Raw genomic sequence first — 20,240 nt, 5'->3', positions numbered from 1 at the left:
GCGATTAAAATGTCGTGTACACCGGGTCTAAATACGGTGTTGAAAAGTCATAGTTTGAGTGACTCATTTTAAATACAGTAACTAAAATAAAATCAAACACTCAAACAATTTATTGCCACGTAATAATTTTGCTTTTAATTTCAATGAATGAAAGTGGCTTCAAAATTTAATGCAAAGAAACATTTTTTTTTGGTTTCTTTTTTATTGTTATTATTTATTTATGCTACAAACGGTAGCCAACGTGGAAGCGATAAGAAGGTAGGTGCATTTATCTACTGAGGTATTGAATTTAATAGATGACTGATATTATAAACGTATTGTTGTATATTCTTTATTTTGTTTAATATTGATTAACGTCGCTTATTGTAACTTTTATGCAAATAAAGTTTTTTATTGGTGTTGCTTTTTATTTTTTTGTTAATGTTTTGCTACAAACAGTAGCCAACGCAGAAGCCTACAAAGGTAGGCCCATTTTATTTTTGTGTTGTATTTTTGTTGTATCAATAATTCCTTTATTTCCTTTTATTTTCTAATAAACATTGTTTACCTCATCCTTTTATCCTTTTTTCCTGGCAAGAATGCTCTAAACCTCCACGTGGTTCTTGCCGGACAAATTACTTAGTAATTTGACCAATTAGAGCAATCCTTAAATCCGAATTTTTTTAACGCAGTTTGCAAAAAATCGAGAAATTTTATATAAATTTTAAAAAATCGTTAAGGTCTTAAGGGATGTTTGTCCGAACACAGTCGAAGGCCCTATCGATGGGCTTAATCTTCTGCAAAAATAAAAAGAAAATTGCAATATATAAAGGGGTTGAAAAAAAATGAGTTTGCATTGCGTGAATAAGAGAACAAAAAAATGCAGAAATTAAATGCATTTAAGTTTTAATTTGCAATAGAAACACATTAGAATGGTCGGGAAATGTTCTACAAATGTGATATGCAAGTCAGCGTAACAGCTTATTGATGTTTTTATAATGATTTACGATTATTTTGATAATTTTCCGGGTGTGAACTTGGCTGTAGAAAACGAGAATGGTGGGGAAATGGTGCTAGCTCCATGCGCGCAGCGATTGTCTGGTCGAATGTAATGTTCATGGTGCTAGCACAATTTTTGGTGCTGTCTTCACCAATATCAAATTATGAATGTTTACCAATACGATGCCCAGCTGGCAATGGCTTTTCAAGCCGATTGTGAGAATTTTTTACAAAAATTCAAACAATACCAAAATTGCAGCTTCACATCGTTTGCAAATTTGTGGAAAAGTGAATGTTTTTTGTCGATTTTTAAGTGAGTTTTATTTGTATGTTTTAGACAAAGTGAAGAGAATTAATTTTTTAGGGACCAACAATACATATTAATGCTTCAAGCGTTTATTGAGAACTGTTTTTTCATAATAAAAAAATTTCTGTTCTCGTCCGACGCCTACATCCAAGCAGGCGCCGTTTATTTGCTCTACGCTTTATATTACAAGCAACCAATCAAGTGAGTCGCAACCAAACGTCAAACTTTTGACAAAAACGCATCGCTTTTGTAGGAATTGGGTGAAAATCAGGCTAACACAGACTGAATTTGACAAGTTGTGCGAAATTTGTGAAATACATAGAGCCAACAAGTCGCTAGATTTGGTTTTTATTTATAATAAGATGCGAATGGATGAAGTTTTCGATTATTGCGCACTTGCCCAACCTTTGGGACTCGAAGCTCGGTTTATGCGACGTTACGACTTGTCAAATAGTGACATAAACGTAAAAACATCGCATGATAGTTGTGTGAAAAAATTCAAAAGTTTGGTCGAAGAAGACGAAGATTTGGCCGAGTTTAGAAAAACCGACGACGAATATCAACAACTGGCCCGAAAATATATGGAAAAGTGCGGGAAACTGTTCATTTTTCCGAGCAAATTGGACGAGGAGTTGAATCAAATTTATAACGAAGTGTGCGTTGATGATTTGAATCAAAGTGGCGGGGATGAGGTTAAAAACCGGGCGATGAGTAACACAAACGCCACCTATCGGGGCGATAGGAAGGTTTTGACAGCTCAGGATTTGGACACGCCTTCTACATCAAAAATAATATATTGAAACATCACAATACTGAACTATAATAAAATATTTTTAAATATTTAATAACATAAAACTAGACATATTTGTGCATTAACCCAAGGCACTTCCACGTTTGATTGATTTTTTACGGTTTTCACGGAGTGGGCGCTGGCGTGGCTTCAACTGATTTAGTGGTGGAGTCGCCGCCTACTGAGTTTGAAACTGAGACTGTAAAAAAGCAGTCAGGTCAGGTCACTTGGTGCCTTCCCTTACCAATGATGATGATCAAAATCACCAACCCAATGACCCCCAAAATAATCATCATTTTCAGGTTCTTCCACCAGTACTTCCGCTTCAGTTTCTGCGCTTGTTGCTCGAAGCGTTTGCCCCCTTCTTGCAGGGCGTCAGCCCTGCTGTCCAACTCGGACAATTTCTGGTCCCTTTCGAGCACTTTCTCGACATTGACTCGCATAATCCCCACAACTTCATTCACCTGAGCCTGGGTTTGCTCCAGCTTGTTGGGGGCGCGACTTCCAGACGGATTCTCCATTTCTAACGAAACGATTTGGAAATTTATCGAAAAAAACAAATCGGAAACTCACCGCAACCCACACAGAAAACAACACAAAAGAACAATTGAGATAAACACTTATCTTAACTGAAATGATTAAACGCCAAGATTAGCACGCTGTTGACGCAACGCAATCGCAAATTTAACCGAATTTAAACAAATTAAACGAAACTAAACGGAAAATAAATAAAAAGGTGGTGACTAACGCATTTGACGTTCTAACTTTTGGTCGCCATTAGCGGAAGCGCGAAAAGTCCGGCAAGCGCGAAACTGGCGCCATTAGCGCACTTATTCGAACTTTTAGGACTTAATTTTTTATTTCGTAAAATGTTGTTTTAAAATACGAAATGTTTGCCGTTTTTGACCACTCAACTGATCAATTTTATCGGCCATTGCGAAAAACGCACCAAATGACGCAACTTCTTCAAGGTTTCAAAACACTTTCATTTTGTTCGTTTGCTCTTAAACCGGTTTTTATTATTTTGTAAAATTGTAAACACTTTAAAATGCACTATTTATTCGTTTTGGGCCTAGTTTTTGCCCCAGTTTTGCCAAAATCGTTGCGTAAGTGCGCCCAATTACCCTTTTTTTTATAATAATAATTGTGCTTTGAAGCTACAAATATTCGCAGATGTAGTAAGTCCGACCCAAATTTTAATAAATGTTTGCAAGAAAGTGCCCAAGATGCCACTCTTAAACTGGCCCAAGGCAACAAGGATTTGGGGGTTGTGCCTTTGGAGCCGTTTTTTATCAAAAAAGTTGATTTAGGGAATAATACAGCGGGGGCTGTTACTGTGCACCAGGTGTACGAAAATTTGAACATTTACGGAATGACTAATGGGACCATTACTTATTCGGAGTATGTTTAGTTTATATTCGGTTCACTTTCAAAAAACCATTGTGGTGCAAATTGCGTACCCTTGGCATTAAATTTTATATGAGTTGTCATGGTAACACCTTAGTCATTTGCACCACAATAGTTTTTATTAAAGTAAACCGAAACTAGATTAATTTTTATAAATCGTTACGCTTCAACACAGGGCTAATTTTACGGGAAATAATTGTTACTGGAATTATAAAGTTCGAGGGACTTTGATTAGAATGGTCTCTGATTATACAATGACGGGCCAGTTGTTGATTTTTCCCATCAATGGACACGGAAAATGCACCAATTACTTATGTAAAACAACCACAAGTTGTGATCGAATTAATTGTAATTTTTAGACGATTATGACGGTGATTACGAGGCGAAATGCGAGCGCTACAACAAGAAAAATAAAACTTATCTAAGAGTGACCGATTTTAAGTTCGGTTTCAAGCCAAAGAGAATTGTTTTCGATTTTGAGAATATCATAGATGGGAATGAGCAATTAAGCAAGGAAGTGGTTAAGACACTTAATGAAAATTCGGAAACGGTTTATGCCGATGTGGGGCCGGCTTTTAACCAAGTCATGGGAATGGTTTGGAAGCAAACGCTGAATCAAGTGTTTCTGAGAGTGCCAGAAGATGAACTTTTCTTACCTTGAAACCATAAAAATTGTGTTTATGTATGGTGTTGTAAAATTTGCGTAATTGAATAAAAATGCGGTGGTTTATGGCTGTTTTAATGGTTTGTAGGTTCAAGAGTCGCGTAATTAATGTTTAAATTGGAATAAAATGTTTGTGTGTAGGCAACCAACAATGCACGCCATTGTTTTTAAACATTTTTTTAATAAAAATTCTTTTAATTTCTTTTTTCTTTTAATTTAATTTAATTTCTTTACTTTTTTCTTTCTTCTTTCTTTTTTCTTCTTCTTTCTTCTTTTTTCTTTTTTCTTTCTTCTTCTTCTTTCTTCTTTCTTTTTTTTCTTTTTTCTTTTTTCTTTCTTTTTTTCTTTCTTTTTTTCTTTCTTCTTTTTTTTTCTTTTTTCTTTTTTCTTTTTTCTTTTCTATAGTTAAATTTTGCTCAATTAAACTGAAAATAAAATATTATTTTTAATATTTTTGAGAACGTTTTTCATCGATTCTAATTACAAGGTCGGTGGTTAATCGTTTTTGCACTTTTTTGTTGAATGTGGTAAAAAAATATGAAACATTTATCTTTCTCTTTTTTTCTTCCTTCTTTCTTCTTTCTTCTTTCTTCTTCTTTCTTCTTCTTTCTACTTCTTTCTTCTTCTCTCTTCTTCTTTCTTCTTCTTTCTTTTTCTTTCTTCTTCTTTCTTCTTCTTTCTTCTTCTTTCTTCTTTTTTCTTCTTTTTTCCTTTTTTCCTTCTTTCTACTTTCTTCTTCTTTCTTCTTTTTTCTTTTTTCTTCTTTCTTTTTTCTTTTTTCTTTTTTTTTCCTTCTTTCTTCTTTTTTCTTTCTTCTTCCTTCTTTCTTCTTTCTTTTTTCTTCTTTCTTCTTTTTTCTTTTTTATTTATTTTTTTCTTTTTTTTTCTTTTTTTTTATTTTCTATTTATTATTTTTTATTTTTTTATATTTTTTCTTTCTTCTTTTCTATAGTTAAATTTTGCTTAATTAGACCAAAAATAAAATATTGTTTTTAATATTTTTGAGAACGTTTTTCATCGATTCTAATTACAAGGTCGGTGGTTAATCGTTTTTGCACTTTTTTGTTGAATGTGGTAAAAAAATATGAAACATTTATCTTTCTCTTTTTTTCTTCTTTCTTCTTTCTTCTTCTTTCTTCTTCTTTCTTCTTCTTTCTTCTTCTTTTTTCTTTTTTCTTCTTTTTTCCTTCTTTCCTTCTTTCTTCTTTTTTCTTTTTTCTTTTTTCTTCTTTCTTCTTTCTTCTTTCTTCTTTCTTTTTTCTTTTTTTTTTCTTTCTTCTTTCTTCTTTTTTCTTTCTTCTTCCTTCTTCCTTCTTTCTTCTTTCTTTTTTCTTCTTTCTTCTTTTTTCTTTTTTATTTATTTTTTTTTTCTTTTTTATTTTTTATTTATTATTTTTTATTTTTTTTTATTTTTTCTTTCTTCTTTTCTATAGTTAAATTTTGCTTAATTAGACCGAAAATAAAATATTGTTTTTAATATTTTTGAGAACCTTTTTCATCGATTCTAATTACAAGGTCGGTGGTTAATCGTTTTTGCACTTTTTTGTTGAATGTGAAACATTTATTACACTTCGCGCAAACGACTGTTTAAAAAAATCAACAACTTTAATGTATTGTTTTTTTTTTAATAAAAGACTTATCAATAATATTTTTTATTAACTACTGAATAAATTACAAAAGCCTTAATCCTGCTCCTTTGAGTCCTTCGAACACGAATCGGACAAAACTTCGTCAACATTTTTAATCTCGATGTTGTTTTCCTTAATCCTCTCGACCAAAGACTTGGCTCTATCGCACTCAAACAGAGTCAACTTGATCCCAATCCTCTCCAACTTGGGCAAATTCTCCAAAATTTTCTCAACATTGAGCGAATTTATCTTATTCCCAATCAACTCCAACCGTTTCAAATTATCCAACCCGTTGAACTCACCCCCAGTGAAATTCCTTATACTGTTCCCCGACAAATGCAACTCCTCCAACTTTTTCAAATTCTTAAAAGTCCCAGCTTGGATTTTCTCAACTTGATTGGTCGGCAACTCCAGCTTGACCAAATTGCTCAAATCGTCAAACGCATTCTGATCAATGCGCTTAATCTCGCAGTGTTGCAATCGCAACTTCTTCAAACTCCCCAAACCACTGAAATAATTGGCCTCAAGCGGCCCCAGATTTTGCTTCTCGATCCAGAGAAACTCCAGTTTGGGCATAGTTTTGAACACTTGATTGTCAAACGAGCGGAGATTATTGTCAAGGACTTTGAACGAAGTCAATTTCGGGCAACAGCCCTTGAAAACGCGCGTCGTAATGTTGGGAAAGCCGTGGTTGATTTTGATCGTGAGGCTTTCCAAGTTGGGAAATTGGTGGAAAAATCCGGGCTCAATGTCGGAGATGTTGCTCGAGCGGAGCGTCATTTCCTTGATTCCGAGCAGCAGTGGGAAGCTGTCGGCGAAAATGGGGCCCCGGATCAGGGACAAGTCCAGCTTGGAGCCCCATTTTTTCAATGAGACGGGTTGGTTTTTTTGGAACTCGCGCGAAATGCATTTCGTGTCGTCGTTCGAGGGGTTGTACTCACAACAAGTCGTTGATACGATCAGTAAAGACAGGAGGAGGAATTTTCTCATTCTGGAATTAATTACTGGATTTGAGTTGTTTTTTTTTTGAGTGTGGGATATCGCTGGACTTACCTCGTTTGCTTGAAACGCACCACTAAGTGACGATTAGATTTGTGCTTACTACTTATATCATTAAATAATAGAATTCGCATTTTGCAAGTGCCAATTTGCATAAGTAAGGAGAGGATTTAACGAATTTGTCCTTTGTGTCCTATGAAATCAATGCAATGATGTTTGTTTGTGAGGGAGATGTAACTTTCCGTCAAGGATTTGCATCAGAAGGCTGGTAATGCGTTTTTTCAACGTCAAAAATTTTATTTAAAAAAAAATGACGATTTTTGGCTGAATTGCCGCAAACTCTGATTAATCCGATGTCTGGGGAATTAAATTGCGTCATTGTTTTTTGTTTAAAGTCGATAGTTTTTGGGCAAAAATGTGTCAAATGCAGTTTTTTTGACAAAAAAAACTTAGGACCGGATTATAAAAGCGGCATTAATTTAATTTGCAATTAAATGCGTGATTAACTGATCACGTGACCAAACTGAAGCAATTTGATTGGTCCATTCGCGTTGTTAACTTTTAACAGCGCGATTAAATTTTAACGGAGCTTTCTTTAAACCGGCCCTTTGAGGTTTTTTTTTTGGTAAATGGATTCGATTTTATGTTTTATATTTTTTATATTTTATTTTTATATTTTTTTATATTTTCTATTTGTTATATTTTTCATATTTTTTATATTTTTTATATTTCTGATATTTTTTACATTTTTTACATTTTTTATATTTTTTTTATATTTTTATCTCTTTTTATATTTTTTATATTTTTTTATATTTTTTTACTATTGTTTTAATATTTTTTTATATTTTTTATATTTTTCATATTTTTTTATTTTTTTTTATATTTTTTATATTTTTTTAATATTTTTTTATATTTTTTTTATATTTTTTACATTTTTTACATTTTTTATATATTTTATATTTTTTATATTTTTTATCTTTTATATATTTTATATATTTTATATATTTTATATATTTTATATATTTTATATATTTTATATATTTTATATATTTTATATATTTTATATATTTTATATATTTTATATATTTTATATATTTTATATATTTTATATATTTTATATATTTTATATATTTTATATATTTTATATATTTTATATTTTATATTTTATATTTTATATTTTATATTTTATATTTTATATTTATTTTATATTTTATATTTTATGTTTTATGTATCAGTGAAATCGATTTTCTTTTTTGTTTTGGTTGTTGGCATTGTTTTTGGTTGAAAGTTTTTAATCAATTCGCAAAAATTGAGCCAATGAGTGTCAAACCAATTTTTTTTTAACTATTTTCGACCGAATTTTTACCAACTATGGTTTAATCTAAAGCTCTCATTGATTGTATCTTGCGGAAAAATTATCAGAATAATTCAAATCCACCATTTTTTTTTTGTGTAAAATGAATAGTTTTTGAGTAATTGACAAAATTTGTGTTTGAAAAATGGTAAAACCAAAGTCAAAACCAATTTTTTGACGCTTTTCTAATCAGTTAATTATGTAGAATTGAAATTTGCTATTGCTTTTTATTTAAAGTAGATATTCATAGTTTTAAAGTTAATATAATGTATAAATTGAGTTTCAAATATATGTCAAATTTTTTAATACCTTATAATATTCAAAAAATGTTATAAAATAAAACACTCAGTATTTTAACACACAGAGTGAGTTTAAAGTCACGCATAAAATTCATCGCCTTATTTTTTGTCGTTTTTACTTTATTTTCTTTTTTACGATTTTTTTTAATTCTTTGTATTCACCAGAAAAATAAAAGATAAATAATTAAAAATGGCATCATTATTAAAAACCAGTGACGTCACAAATGGAGCATTTACAAAAATAAAATTGACTTTTTCGTAAATTTTTTTGAAAAAAATGGCCGACAACAGAAATACAGTAAAACCTCTCAACAACGGACACTGATGGGGAATCTTAAATTGTCCGTTGTGGAGAGGTGTCCACTAATGAGAGGTGGAAATTTTAATATAGGTTTTGTTACGTTCCTATAAAAATGTCCGTTATAAAGAGGTGTCCGTTAAAGGAGGTTTCACTATACATTTTATGGGTTACTTTAAACTCTTTAGCCCATATATATATATATATATATATATATATATATATATATATATATATATATATATATATATATATATATATATATATATATATATATATATTCGTATGACAGAAAAAAAAAGGACAATAATACATTGTATATAGAAGATAATAATAATAATAATAACAATATATTTATCAATTTACTAAAAAATGTGTATCAAAAAGACTTCTTAAGTTATTTTTTTAAACTTTTGTTTATTTGGCTTTTATCTGGTCAACTGACCTGACCTGACCCCACTCATTTTTTTTAAATTATTATTTTTAGAGAAATCTGCAAAAACTTACAAATATGTCTTTATTTTTTGACATTTTAACATTTTTTTTTTAAATTGTAAAGGGATTAGGTGAGGTAATAAAATAAACAGTTACGTTACGAAAGTTTTTATTTCGAGTAAAATTCCTGACATGAATTTTTTAAACAATCTACTGAATACAGTACGATATAATGAAACATCCTACCCTAAAATATCACAACTCTGATTATTGTTCTCGAGACTAATAACAAACCTACAAAAAGTGGTCAAACGTGACCATTATTACTAAAATACTCGTTTTATTGTACTCTAAATCGTTGACTGAGATGTAGTATTATTGCAACCCCCTGTACATTCCTACTTGAAGGATCGTGGCATTAGGGGAATATATTTTTCGGAAGGTCTGTAATTCCACTGGGAGCAGACTTTATCACCTTCGGCTTGCGTATACCCAGTCCTGCCAACCCAAAAAAATACACTACAACAGTCTTAATTTTCTCAAAAGTATGTTAATAAAAAATTCGTGTTTATTTCTCCAATTGAATCGAGGATACGGACTACCAACATAACGCCCAGACTTGACAAACTCAGCCATGCAATCACTACAAGCACATAACAAAACAAAAAAACCTAAACGGGGGAAAACCCCAACTTGGCATTACCTTTGTTGCTTGGAGCATGGACTGCGTTCCTTGAAACAAATCACTTGAACCACGTTGAAAAAAATCGCCCCGATTGTGTTTGCCGTCTCGGTGTTAACATTTTGCAAACATCGCCTAAAAGTCGCATCGCAATCGCAATGCGAGCGAGTGAAAGGCGAGTCGTTGCAAATTCCTTGCCTACATTCACCCCTTAATAAATTATTGGGGCAATTATCATGGTCTCTGCAACACATGTCCTCCTTTGTATGGTACCCCAAATCGGTGAAGTTCTTCGCATTGGTTCCCGGGCCGCACCACTTAGTCCCCGGGTAGATAAAGCCCCCTTGGTGCGCCGACCGTACCCCATTATTCAGACAAATATCCACAAGTTTACCAATTGACTCGTCGGACATTTGGCGAATTTTCCTGGGGTCGGAACTGAATATCATATCGCGAATTTTCCCCCTGAAATACAGTGGTGGTGGTACGCCTGTTGGCGGTTAAGTTGGCACTACCTGTCAGTGTGGACGTGACAAAAGGGCGCCCGTGTTGTCAATTCAATCATTTTTGACATTGTATTATCGGCGATTAGCACAGTTGATGACACGTGACCAATTATGAGGAGGAAAACGCCGACGGGGAGCTAAAATTGTGCAATTTTAAAACTTGTTCGAAATGCGGTCGCGGCTAACTGCGATATTTTCACTTTTGTTGGGAAAATCTAGTCGCCTGCTTGGTCCAGCCGGCTAGATTCGGCTGAACTTGACATGGATCGAGTATGTGAAGGTCGCCCAATTTGTTAAAATTTGAACTGGCACGGTAATTGAGTCGTTTGTATGCGGTTTAGTGGCCAAAGGGGGAAATTATTTAAGGAAATAGCAAAAAACAAGGATTTTATTGTTGTCACAAAAAAATAGCAAAAAACAAGGATTTCATTGTTTTTTTTTTGAACAAAAAAAAGATTGTGCAATCGTTGTTTAAGCGACAGTAAAAAGAGCCAAGGTGGAAGTAAAAATTATAGTAATTATTACAATTACCAAGCTTGTGAAATTAAAAAAAAATAATAAAAAAATTGGCCTACCTTCATCATCCTGATTAATTAAGTTCTTAACCCTTATCCAAAAAATTCTAGAACGTGGGGTGAGTTTTATACCGGGTGTTACTCTCAAAGTAGCGCACCCAATCATTCACATTTTTGTTATGATGATTGGATTGCAACCAATTGACGAAATCACCGATTTTTCAAATCAATGTTACTCTCACAAATTTAAATTAAATGCAACTGAGCCCCACCACCTGAAACCTGAAATTTTATCAATGAAACTATTGATTTTGCGAACATAACTCAGGCAACCAGTTGTGCGCAACAGTTTATTGATTAGTGCGAAATTATTTTCATGATGGTTTAAATTTAATTAAATCAGCGTCGAGTCGTCTTAATTGGATTTAATTAATTTAAGTGTGTCTTGCGTCTAGTTTGAAGATGGCGTGTTGTTGGTTGCCTACCACATCACTTAATTTTTTATACATAAAAAAACAAAATTTAGATTTTAGTAAAAAAAAACACACAATTATTTTGTAATTACGCTGCGTTATGCTCATTTTGATGTTTTTGTAATTTTTTACGAAATTTTGAAAAATGTTTTTTTTGTTGTGTTGGTAGTCCACCTGTTGCTTGACGTTTGCCACGACTTGTCAGAACCCAACTTTAATAAATCGCGAAAATGTTGAATTAACTCGTCCAAATTGCCAAAAACCTTGCAATAATGCATTCCAAAGCAATAATTCTCCTTCTAGTGCTAGTGTCTAGTGAATCTCAATCAATTCTCGATGAGAGTTTTCTCACTTCACCCAAATATCACACCTACGATGAGCTCACAAATTTATTTAAAAAATTAGAGACGGAACATCCCGAAATCGTTAAATTGCACAGTGTAGGCCGTTCTGTGCGTAATCGTGAACTGTGGGCACTTGAGATCAATGCAAATGTGGCCAATCGGACGTTGATGACCCCCATGTTCAAGTATGTGGCCAACATGCATGGGGATGAGGCCGTGGGGCGCCAACTTATGATCTATTTGGCCCAGTTTTTGATCTACAACTACGGGAAGGACGAGAGAGTTACCAGATTGGTTAATACGACTGATATTTATTTGATGCCGTCCATGAATCCGGACGGCTTTGAAAACTCCCAGGTTTGTGTTATTTAGTGTGTGGCGAGTTGGCCTTGATCAAAGCCAACTGAATTTTGTAAAATTGTGCGTTTTTTGTGGCGAGTTGGCCTTGACAATGGCGATATCAAAGCCAACTGGACACGACAAATCTGTTTATTTATTACCACTGTCATCAGATCAGTATTTGGGAAATTCCACTCAACTGAGTAAATATTTATCTTCTTGGAATAAGAATGCACGAGTTAAAAACTTAATCGACATTTATTTCAATAATAATTACCCAAAATTTACGACTTGCAATAATAATTGTTTTTATTGCAACACCAAAAACCACTTAAAGTGGAGATAATTAAAGTTTTATTTTCTAGGAAGGTCTGTGTGAGTCAAAGCCAGGTTACATAGGCCGCGAAAATTCCAATCACAAAGACCTGAATCGTGACTTTCCGGATCAGTTCGATCCGGTTCGTACCGGTACAATATTATCAGGGCGCCAACCTGAAACCATCGCTATCATGACTTGGATTATTTCGCGCCCTTTTGTCCTTTCGGGCAATCTCCACGGTGGCGCTGTCGTCGCCAGTTACCCTTTCGACGACTCTAGGTACTTCCCCCGCCAATTGCTCCAATCACTTTACTTTTTTCCAGTTCAAGTCACGAGTGTTGTCATGAGAGTAAATCCCCCGATGATGCGATTTTCAAAAAACTGGCCTTGACGTACGCGCAAGCGCACCCCATTATGAGAGGGGGGCGCGCATGCCTGCCGGATACTTTCAATCAGGGGATTACCAATGGGGCGTTTTGGTATGAAGTTAGAGGGGGGATGCAGGATTTTAACTACGTCCATTCCAATTGTTTTGAAGTCACTTTTGAGTTGAGTTGTTGTAAATTCCCCCGTGCTAAAACACTGCCGTCCGAATGGGGGAAGAACAAGGAGGCGCTTTTGAATTTTATGGAGGCGGTTCATTGGGGGGTCAAAGGGGTGGTGCGGGACGGGAGGGGGGAGCCGGTGTTGGACGCCGATGTTGTGGTTAAGGAGGTGGCTCATAATGTCTCCACCTCCAATCGGGGGGAGTTTTGGCGGTTGTTGCTACCGGGGAAGTACACAATGTTTGCCACAGCCTACGGGTTAGTGTTGTTATGTTTAGGTTGTTTTTTATTAATTGATTGTTAGGTTTGAGCCTTCGGACGAAGTTAGTGTGACAGTGGAAGAGGGGAAAACCACCGTTCAGAATTTTACGTTGAAGAGGGCGCTGCCAAGCAAAGGTAATAAAAGTTCACTAGAGGGCGCTGCACAGTGGTTTTGGGGGCACTAGCTAACTTGATGTATGCTTGTTGAAGTGAATAAAGACGTGCTTTATAGTTGTATTTTTTTGACCACCCTCGTTTTATTTGTAGATGATTTTAAGGTCGTTGTTGACCGAAGCGGGCCGACTTTTGACGAGTACGGTTTTTTGTCAAGTGATCAATTGTTTAAGCACCACAACTACGACGAAATGGTTGGTTTTATGAAAGAAATTAACTCGACTTATCCCAATATTACACAAATGCATTCAATTGGAAAGTCGGTTCAAGGTAGAGACTTGTACGTTATGATCATAAGTTCGAATCCGTTTAAACACGTCCCTGGTAAGTATCAAGTGACTTTGTTTAATTCGATCGTCTTTTATTTCTCATTGTCTCAGGCAAGCCTGAGTTTAAATTTGTGGCAAATATGCACGGCAATGAGGTAGTAGGCCGTGAATTACTCCTCTATCTTATGAAATACTTATGCGAACACTACCAAGCCGATGACAGGGTTACCAACCTGCTTGAAACCACTAAGATTCACTTAATGCCCAGCATGAACCCAGATGGGTACGAGGTGGCCCACGAGGGCGATGCTGGAGGTAGTGATGGGCGAGCCAATGCCCATGGAGTCGATTTAAACCGGAATTTTCCGGACCAATACGTCACCAATCAAGTACGTGTTTTTTAAAAATCACACGTGTCTTTACCTTTTTTTTTAGTACAATAGTCACACGGAACCCGAAACTCGAGCCGTGATGGACTGGATTCTTTCCGAACCTTTTGTACTATCGGCAAACTTACATAACGGCGCTCTTGTCGCTAATTATCCCTACGATGATAACAGTCCGGGTCGCAACGGCGAGAATTTGGCGCCAGATGACCCAATTTTCAAATATTTGGCCCACAAGTATGCCGATGTGAGTAAAAAAATTACAGGTTTCTGTAATTGCCGGTAACAAATTAACAGTTTTCCAATGATTTGTACTCAAGTGTTGCTAGAATTTGTTTTTAAATGTCACGCGGTTTTAATGAGGCATTTACATTAAAATTGAATGAAAAAAAATTACAGGTTTCTGTAATTGCCGGTAACAAATTAACAGTTTTCCAAAGATTTGTACTCAAGTGTTGCTAGAAACTGTTTTTAAATGTCACGTGGTCTTAATGAAGCATTTGCATTAAAATTGAATGAAAAAAAATTACAGGTTCCTGTAATTGCCGATAACGGGTTCAAATTTCGCAACGAATTTTTTTCCCCAGGCTCACCGTTCAATGCACGAGGGTTTACCATGCCCCCTGTTCCCAAAGGAGCGCTTCCAGGATGGTATAACCAACGGGGCGAAATGGTACGAAGTGACAGGTGGTATGCAAGATTGGAATTATCTAGTGGCCGGTTGTATGGAACTCACTCTTGAACTCGGTTGTTTTAAATATCCTTGGGCCAAAGACTTGCCCAAATATTGGCTAGATAATCGCGAAGCCCTGCTCACTTTTATGGAACAAGTGCAGCGCGGTGTGAAGGGTTACGTGCGCAGTACCATTGGGCGGCCCATCAAGGGGGCGAAAATTATAATCGAAGGGGTGCGGCATTACGTCAAGTCGCATCAAGATGGCGACTATTACCGGCTTTTATTACCCGGGAAGTATAATTTGACCGTGGAAGCGATGGGTTATGAGAGTTATACGAACGAGATTGAAATACCCAAAGAGGGTAGTTTTGTGTATAATGTTAGTCTGATGAGGGACGATCCCTTGCATTGGGCAAGTGCGTATGACTTTGGACTAGGAGAAAACCAATACAGTCCGAAGTACCACACCAATAGCGAGTTGTATGCAATCATGGGGGCTTTAGAAAATCGGTACCCCAATGTTGCGGCGTTTAAAAGTGGCGATGATTACGTCTCGATGACGTTAAAGTCGCTCAAAATCACACACGAGGTGAGTTAATTTAATTTTATTAAAAAAAAAAAACTAACTAAAACTACTATTGCTCCAAAAGTTCCTCAATTGGAATTTTGGCCAACATATTATTAAACAATCCCATGATTATTTGCCCGAAGGCGTCCTCATAGCTGGCCCTGATATCACCAAACACTTCCTTCCAATTCTCATTGACCACTTGATTAATATTATCACCCAGCGACTTATCACCGTTGAATAAATTCTCAAAATTAAATTTCATCAAACTTGGTTCGAGTGACAACACTCCGGAAACGACCTTCAAGTGTTTTTTACCCTTCTTTTCGTATTCTTCCAATGTGAATTTTTCAAAACCGTGCACTTTTTCTGAAATCAATTGGTGAAATTTTCTGATGAATTAAATGTAAGGGGCGTACCCATAGTTACTTGAGCCGGTCCTGAGCCATAAACGGGCAATAAGAGGATTTTCCCGTTGATGTCGTAGTCGGCCACGAGTTTAATTTCGTCGAAATCGCACTCGAGTCGCGCGGTTTTCGCCTCCAAGTCCAGTCTGGTGGGCAAATTGTATTATTAAATGAGTGTATAATGTACAACACTTGAGTTGAATACTATATTTTTTGTACGACTTACTCGAATTGCGTCGTTGTTGGTTTGGTGAATCCGTAAATTTTGACATTTTTGAATTTTTGTTCAAGTCCCACAGGTCCATTACCCGCACCAATGGTCAGTGATGGTATTTCTAGCGGTTCTAAACTTGGCAAGTTCGCTTCTTTGACTGGTTTATTTAATTGTTTGATGCCATCAGCGGCGGCTTCCGATAGGCATTTGCTGTCGTTTTTGTGACACTTTTTGAAAGTTGGCGCTGGAATTAATTTAATATTGTCTTTTAATTTAATCGAGATATTTAATATGATTAGAAAAAATATAGTGTTAAACAAGTGAGAAACGTGGATGAATTAGCCACTCGCCTTCGGCTCGTGTCGCAAATCTCACTCGTTGAACAATATATTATTTTTCGTGATATTTACGTAATTTGCCCGCAAAACCTATCGTCGCCAGGTGGAAAAGTATGAAACAAGAGGCGATTTTTTTCATGTTGGTCTCACTGTCTGTCACTGACTAAACCAAAAGGTGACTTGATTTGGTTTTTATATTGTTGAGGGGGGCTATAAAAAACGGATTTATTAGCAAAACCTGTTGCACTTCCAGGATTTGCGGAAAAAAAACACTTAGTCGTCCGTGACCTTCAAATTCGATCATTTTTCCCGGAAATATTTGTCGATTATTTAAATATAAATTCCGGTTTGTGATTTATTGATTTTTCAAAATTTTGGACTTTGAGGTCACTTTGCAAACACGTAACATTCCCAAACGGAAATTTTCTTTTAAAAACAACAAACAAACAAAAAACTGATTACCACTCACGTCACCGATTATGATAATTATTGTTAAGTTTTTTTGCTTCTAATTGTCTCAGATTTTTATCTTTTGAATATTTAAGCATCGGACTTGGGACGCGACAAGTGCAAGGTTGGTAACAGGGTTATTGAACTAAAACCGTCAAAAACACCCGGCCTACTACGCCCTTTCCAATTTCTTATCTTATTGATTTATGTTGGTTGTAACAAAATTACCCTAATTAAAAATCGATTAATAACACATTTAATTGCTCCAATTTCAGATTGATTCATCCGACGAACTCAAATTCCACATTGCGATCATGGCCAACTTGTACGCCACTCAACCATTGGGTCGCGAATTGTCGATTTATCTGGCACGCCATCTTTTGAGCGGCCACTCAATTGGCAATCCTGTCATTGTCAATATTTTAAATAACACAATTATACACGTAATACCTGTCATTGATACGGCATTCGAACAAATCTGGGGTGGCTATGAAAAACAAGCACCTGGCAACGCACGACCTGATCACTACACCTGTAATAATATCACAGCCGACTTTAAACAAGTCGGTGATCAGGTCATAGGGGGCGCCCGTGTCAACGGTGAACTCAAATCGGTGGCTAACGCCTTCAAACATCTCCTAATGGAGGAAAAATTCGATTTGGTCTTGAACATTGAAGGCGGCTCTGGACGAGTAATGTGAGTTTGCGTGCGAGTGTCGCAATGTTTGGTTACGATTACTGTTTCCAGTTACCCGAAAACTGGGACTAAAGTTAATATTTTCGAAAACTACGCGGAAAAATATTTAAAATCGTTCAAAAACCGGCCAGAGTGTCACCGAAACGTCAAAGGAACCGATCAGACAATCACTGACGGTATTTATAGCGAGTTTGGCGTTCCGGTTATAACCGGTAAAGTGACATGTTGCGAGTATCCTTCAGTTGTTGACATTCCCTACATTTGGCGTGAGGCTTTAGCGCCGCTAATGACAGTTTTGACGTTTGCGACGACAGGTGAGTGAGTCACGTGACGTGTAACCGCACCTAACCGAATTATAGGCATCCAGGGTTTTGTGATCGACGAGCGCAAACAACCGATGCGTAACGCAACCTTACGTATTGTCGGTTATAACCGGTTTGATATCACGCGCCAAAACGCCAAATTTAAAATCATGTTACCGGAGGGACGCTATATTGTTGAAGTGTCGTGTCATGGTTACGCCAACGCCACCTTTGACACGGCCGTGGAAAATGGCAAATTTGTTTATTTGCCGGTGATTTTGCAACGGAATTTAAATGAAACAACGCCTGGTATCAGGGGTTATGTCAGAGATAGTTACAATCATCCGATCGCAGCGGCTGTGATTACAATTGTCGAGAAAAATTTAACAATTGAATCGGACAGTGAAGGGAAGTACAGTGTTGCCATGGCTCCCGGGACGTACACTTTGAACGTGTCAGCGCCTGGCTTTCACCCGAGTGTTAAATATTTCACGATAGATGGCGTTGTGGGTTCACATGTGGTGATGTTTACTCTAGTCAAGGATAAAACAGTGTGGGGTTTGCCCCGATTGGCGTTTGTTATTATGATGGGATTCGTTTGTTTCGGCACTTTGGGCCTACTTTTGATGTTTTACGTTGCCTGTAAAAGGAAGAGTGAATATGGACCGGTGTCCCAAAATCCCTTCTATGAAGATTTCAAGGATTTTGACGAATCAAAGGAGACGGAAGTGTTTGCAAGACCGTTGCCAGGTTGGTGTGTGACCAATGAAAAATGCATGAAAGGTTTGTACTTTGTTTTGTTATAGTTAAGCCAATCACAAGGCCCTATTTTGATGATGATGATGATACAGACGCTGATGCGAGTTCTGAGGATGAGGAGAATGAGTTTGATTTGTTGCATTCCAAGTAGTTGATATTTTTTGAGCGTTTTTTACGATCTCTAGTGATGAAATCTCTAAAGAATTATTTTTTTAACACTTTTTTGTACATAGTTAAGAGTTAAAACATCACCAAGTGAGGTGGTTAGTGCTTCCATTTACATAAGAGACCACTGTTGCAGTATTTTATCAATAACAAGTTACTAATAGTTTTCATTTTTTCTTTTATTAAAACCTCCAAGTTGAATCTGACAAAGTGAATTTATCCGATGAACTGATTTTTAAAGCAGATTACAGGAATCTGTAATTTCATTAACAAAGAACACTGTTCCCGCGGTTGTGGTTTTATTGATAACCAACTACTGATAATTTTTTTTATCGAATTCCTTTGAAATTGAATGATATTTGGTCGTGAATTTCAAGATAATTTTTTAAACCCTTTAATATTACAGTGAATTGATCCGATGAACTGATTTATTTAAACGAATTACAGGAATCTGTAACGGTCCTGATTAATAAATAAAACCACGTAGACAAAAAACACTTTATTCGTTACTCGTACAATACTTTTTTGACAAAATTCGGAAGCACAAAAGCTGCGGTATGCACCTCGGCGTTGTAATACTTTAGCCCCAACTCACGCACCTCCTTCTCCCCCACCCTGAATTGGGGAACCGTCAAATCGCTCCGCCCCCCAGCCACCACAAACCCGATCTGTCCCGAAGGATAGGTCGGAACGCTAGTCACGGCATACTTGACCGTATCAAAGAATTTCTTACAATGATTCATCGTTTGTTTGACGTGATCAAGCCCCGCCCATACGGTCCCGTTCTGGCTACAGATAACCCCGCCTTCTTTTAACGCCCCCTTCAGTAGTTTGAAATACGATTCGGTGAAAAGATTCTCAGCTGGACCAATCGGGTCGCTTGAATCGGTAATAATAACGTCGAAGGCGTTCTTGTGTTGTTCCATGTATTTGAAACCGTCGCAAATGTTGAGGGTGAGTTTATCGGAGGCGAAACCTGTGGCCATGAACGGGAGGTAGCGTTTGCTAGCGTCAACGACTTTGGAGTCGATTTCGACTTGGACGATTTTTTTAACAAGGGGGTGTTTGTGGCATTCGCGGGCCACGCCCCCGTCGCCGCCCCCGACGATGAGCACGTTGCTGGGGGCGGGGTGCGCGCACAGGGGCAGGAAGGAGATCATCTCCTGGTAGGAGAATTCGTCGTGTTCGGTGCACTGGATTATGCCGTCGAGGATAAGTGCGCGTCCGTGGTGTTTTCTAAAAAACGGTTACACAATTAGGTCAATGAAAGTAAAAGTGTGGGCGTGGCTCAATTGGGCACGCCCTCGGGCCAATGACCACTTGATGGAGTCAAAGTTCACGGTAAAATCGTGTCGAAATTTTGTAAACTTACGTTTTTACGACCATGACATCCTGGTAGTCGGATTTTTCGTGGTATAGAACCTCCTCAACTTGGAGGCTCATGCACTGGCCGGGCCATAAATCGTTGATTTCACTGAACCATCCGTTCTTGATCTGGTCCATGCTCGTTGACGGTCGCCACCGAAATGAACTTTCTTCGAATTCCGAGTCGGCGACGTGTTTTCTTCCAGCTTATCGCTTTCGGGGTATTCATAAACATGATATGAGTTCAAGGTCACACGACCGATCAAATTATGCTAATTTATTTGTCATAGGTTGCCGATAATGCCATTGTTAAGCGAGATAATTTGT

At 36.5% G+C, this 20,240-nt stretch overlaps 8 protein-coding genes across 10 annotated transcripts; 3 read left to right on the top strand and 5 right to left on the bottom strand.

Moving 5' to 3' along the window:
* Positions 1 to 620: 620 nt before the first annotated feature.
* LOC103315203 (snRNA-activating protein complex subunit 1) lies at positions 621 to 2,140 on the top strand. The gene is made up of 3 exons (XM_008203288.3): positions 621 to 1,291; positions 1,343 to 1,486; positions 1,539 to 2,140. The coding sequence occupies exons 1-3, from the start codon at positions 1,143 to 1,145 to the stop codon at positions 2,083 to 2,085; spliced, it is 840 nt and encodes a 279-aa protein (XP_008201510.1). The 5' UTR covers positions 621 to 1,142; the 3' UTR covers positions 2,086 to 2,140.
* LOC654934 (synaptobrevin-1) lies at positions 2,061 to 2,596 on the bottom strand. Its single transcript, XM_961375.4, has 2 exons — positions 2,320 to 2,596; positions 2,061 to 2,274 (listed from the first exon to the last, which is right to left on the bottom strand). The coding sequence occupies exons 1-2, from the start codon at positions 2,594 to 2,596 to the stop codon at positions 2,201 to 2,203; spliced, it is 351 nt and encodes a 116-aa protein (XP_966468.1). The 3' UTR covers positions 2,061 to 2,200.
* Positions 2,597 to 3,000: 404 nt separating this feature from the next.
* Positions 3,001 to 4,212, top strand: LOC654997 (protein takeout). The gene is made up of 4 exons (XM_961466.4): positions 3,001 to 3,181; positions 3,233 to 3,476; positions 3,658 to 3,797; positions 3,842 to 4,212. The coding sequence occupies exons 1-4, from the start codon at positions 3,124 to 3,126 to the stop codon at positions 4,141 to 4,143; spliced, it is 744 nt and encodes a 247-aa protein (XP_966559.1). The 5' UTR covers positions 3,001 to 3,123; the 3' UTR covers positions 4,144 to 4,212.
* Positions 4,213 to 5,782: 1,570 nt separating this feature from the next.
* LOC103315205 (leucine-rich repeat-containing protein 4B) lies at positions 5,783 to 6,956 on the bottom strand. 2 transcript variants are annotated; one of them, XM_008203298.3, is made up of 2 exons: positions 6,828 to 6,956; positions 5,783 to 6,765 (listed from the first exon to the last, which is right to left on the bottom strand). In XM_008203298.3, the coding sequence occupies exons 1-2, from the start codon at positions 6,926 to 6,928 to the stop codon at positions 5,829 to 5,831; spliced, it is 1,038 nt and encodes a 345-aa protein (XP_008201520.2). In that variant the 5' UTR covers positions 6,929 to 6,956; the 3' UTR covers positions 5,783 to 5,828. The 2 variants fall into 2 exon arrangements, with proteins under 2 accessions (XP_008201520.2, XP_064214502.1); XM_064358432.1 differs by having other exon boundaries at positions 5,783 to 6,778; positions 6,828 to 6,920.
* A 2,355-nt stretch (positions 6,957 to 9,311) lies between these two features.
* On the bottom strand, positions 9,312 to 11,212 carry LOC655133 (uncharacterized protein). Of its 2 annotated transcripts, none has more exons than XM_008203304.3 (4): positions 10,923 to 11,212; positions 10,357 to 10,484; positions 9,863 to 10,306; positions 9,312 to 9,802 (listed from the first exon to the last, which is right to left on the bottom strand). In XM_008203304.3, the coding sequence occupies exons 1-4, from the start codon at positions 10,929 to 10,931 to the stop codon at positions 9,679 to 9,681; spliced, it is 705 nt and encodes a 234-aa protein (XP_008201526.1). In that variant the 5' UTR covers positions 10,932 to 11,212; the 3' UTR covers positions 9,312 to 9,678. The 2 variants fall into 2 exon arrangements, with proteins under 2 accessions (XP_008201526.1, XP_966735.2); XM_961642.5 differs by having other exon boundaries at positions 9,312 to 9,657; positions 10,923 to 11,194.
* A 273-nt stretch (positions 11,213 to 11,485) lies between these two features.
* On the top strand, positions 11,486 to 18,718 carry svr (silver). The gene is made up of 12 exons (XM_961723.4): positions 11,486 to 12,036; positions 12,384 to 12,616; positions 12,661 to 13,140; positions 13,187 to 13,278; positions 13,411 to 13,641; positions 13,698 to 13,975; positions 14,022 to 14,219; positions 14,560 to 15,237; positions 16,901 to 17,322; positions 17,374 to 17,636; positions 17,682 to 18,374; positions 18,431 to 18,718. Exons 1-12 carry the CDS (start codon positions 11,608 to 11,610, stop codon positions 18,532 to 18,534), a joined length of 4,101 nt encoding a protein of 1,366 aa, XP_966816.1. The 5' UTR covers positions 11,486 to 11,607; the 3' UTR covers positions 18,535 to 18,718.
* On the bottom strand, positions 15,239 to 16,402 carry LOC655167 (protein takeout). Its single transcript, XM_961236.5, has 4 exons — positions 16,248 to 16,402; positions 15,850 to 16,081; positions 15,636 to 15,769; positions 15,239 to 15,585 (listed from the first exon to the last, which is right to left on the bottom strand). Exons 1-4 carry the CDS (start codon positions 16,312 to 16,314, stop codon positions 15,284 to 15,286), a joined length of 735 nt encoding a protein of 244 aa, XP_966329.1. The 5' UTR covers positions 16,315 to 16,402; the 3' UTR covers positions 15,239 to 15,283.
* Positions 18,719 to 19,032: 314 nt separating the features above from the next.
* Positions 19,033 to 20,149, bottom strand: SpdS (Spermidine Synthase). Its single transcript, XM_961811.5, has 2 exons — positions 19,921 to 20,149; positions 19,033 to 19,784 (listed from the first exon to the last, which is right to left on the bottom strand). Exons 1-2 carry the CDS (start codon positions 20,049 to 20,051, stop codon positions 19,055 to 19,057), a joined length of 861 nt encoding a protein of 286 aa, XP_966904.1. The 5' UTR covers positions 20,052 to 20,149; the 3' UTR covers positions 19,033 to 19,054.
* Between the last annotated feature and the right edge of the window lie 91 nt (positions 20,150 to 20,240).

The sequence above is a fragment of the Tribolium castaneum genome, chromosome 8 (genome assembly GCF_031307605.1).
Source record: "Tribolium castaneum strain GA2 chromosome 8, icTriCast1.1, whole genome shotgun sequence".
Lineage (NCBI taxonomy): Eukaryota > Metazoa > Arthropoda > Insecta > Coleoptera > Tenebrionidae > Tribolium > Tribolium castaneum.
The sequence above is the reverse complement of the archived record's forward strand: the minus strand, read 5'-3'. Positions and strand labels throughout refer to the sequence as shown.

Coding starts and splice junctions, on each gene's coding strand:
- svr (XM_961723.4), top strand. CDS start 11,608: ATGCATTCCAAAGCAATAATTCTCCTTCTAGTGCTAGTGTCTAGTGAA. Junction 15,238..16,900: donor CGCTCAAAATCACACACGAG/GTGAGTTAATTT, acceptor CTCCAATTTCAG/ATTGATTCATCCGACGAACT. Junction 18,375..18,430: donor GTTTGCAAGACCGTTGCCAG/GTTGGTGTGTGA, acceptor GTTTTGTTATAG/TTAAGCCAATCACAAGGCCC.
- LOC103315203 (XM_008203288.3), top strand. CDS start 1,143: ATGAATGTTTACCAATACGATGCCCAGCTGGCAATGGCTTTTCAAGCC. Junction 1,292..1,342: donor TGTTTTTTGTCGATTTTTAA/GTGAGTTTTATT, acceptor TTAATTTTTTAG/GGACCAACAATACATATTAA. Junction 1,487..1,538: donor TATTACAAGCAACCAATCAA/GTGAGTCGCAAC, acceptor TCGCTTTTGTAG/GAATTGGGTGAAAATCAGGC.
- LOC654997 (XM_961466.4), top strand. CDS start 3,124: ATGCACTATTTATTCGTTTTGGGCCTAGTTTTTGCCCCAGTTTTGCCA. Junction 3,477..3,657: donor GGGACCATTACTTATTCGGA/GTATGTTTAGTT, acceptor GCTTCAACACAG/GGCTAATTTTACGGGAAATA. Junction 3,798..3,841: donor AAAATGCACCAATTACTTAT/GTAAAACAACCA, acceptor TGTAATTTTTAG/ACGATTATGACGGTGATTAC.
- SpdS (XM_961811.5), bottom strand. CDS start 20,051: ATGGACCAGATCAAGAACGGATGGTTCAGTGAAATCAACGATTTATGG. Junction 19,785..19,920: donor GATGTCATGGTCGTAAAAAC/GTAAGTTTACAA, acceptor ACCGTTTTTTAG/AAAACACCACGGACGCGCAC.
- LOC655133 (XM_008203304.3), bottom strand. Junction 10,307..10,356: donor TGTCACGTCCACACTGACAG/GTAGTGCCAACT, acceptor ACTGTATTTCAG/GGGGAAAATTCGCGATATGA. Junction 9,803..9,862: donor CCATGCTCCAAGCAACAAAG/GTAATGCCAAGT, acceptor ATGTGCTTGTAG/TGATTGCATGGCTGAGTTTG.
- LOC654934 (XM_961375.4), bottom strand. CDS start 2,596: ATGGAGAATCCGTCTGGAAGTCGCGCCCCCAACAAGCTGGAGCAAACC. Junction 2,275..2,319: donor GATTTTGATCATCATCATTG/GTAAGGGAAGGC, acceptor GCTTTTTTACAG/TCTCAGTTTCAAACTCAGTA.
- LOC103315205 (XM_008203298.3), bottom strand. CDS start 6,928: ATGCAAATTGGCACTTGCAAAATGCGAATTCTATTATTTAATGATATA. Junction 6,766..6,827: donor GTGCGTTTCAAGCAAACGAG/GTAAGTCCAGCG, acceptor AATTAATTCCAG/AATGAGAAAATTCCTCCTCC.
- LOC655167 (XM_961236.5), bottom strand. CDS start 16,314: ATGAAAAAAATCGCCTCTTGTTTCATACTTTTCCACCTGGCGACGATA. Junction 16,082..16,247: donor AGGTTTTGCGGGCAAATTAC/GTAAATATCACG, acceptor AATTAATTCCAG/CGCCAACTTTCAAAAAGTGT. Junction 15,770..15,849: donor CCAACAACGACGCAATTCGA/GTAAGTCGTACA, acceptor TTTGCCCACCAG/ACTGGACTTGGAGGCGAAAA.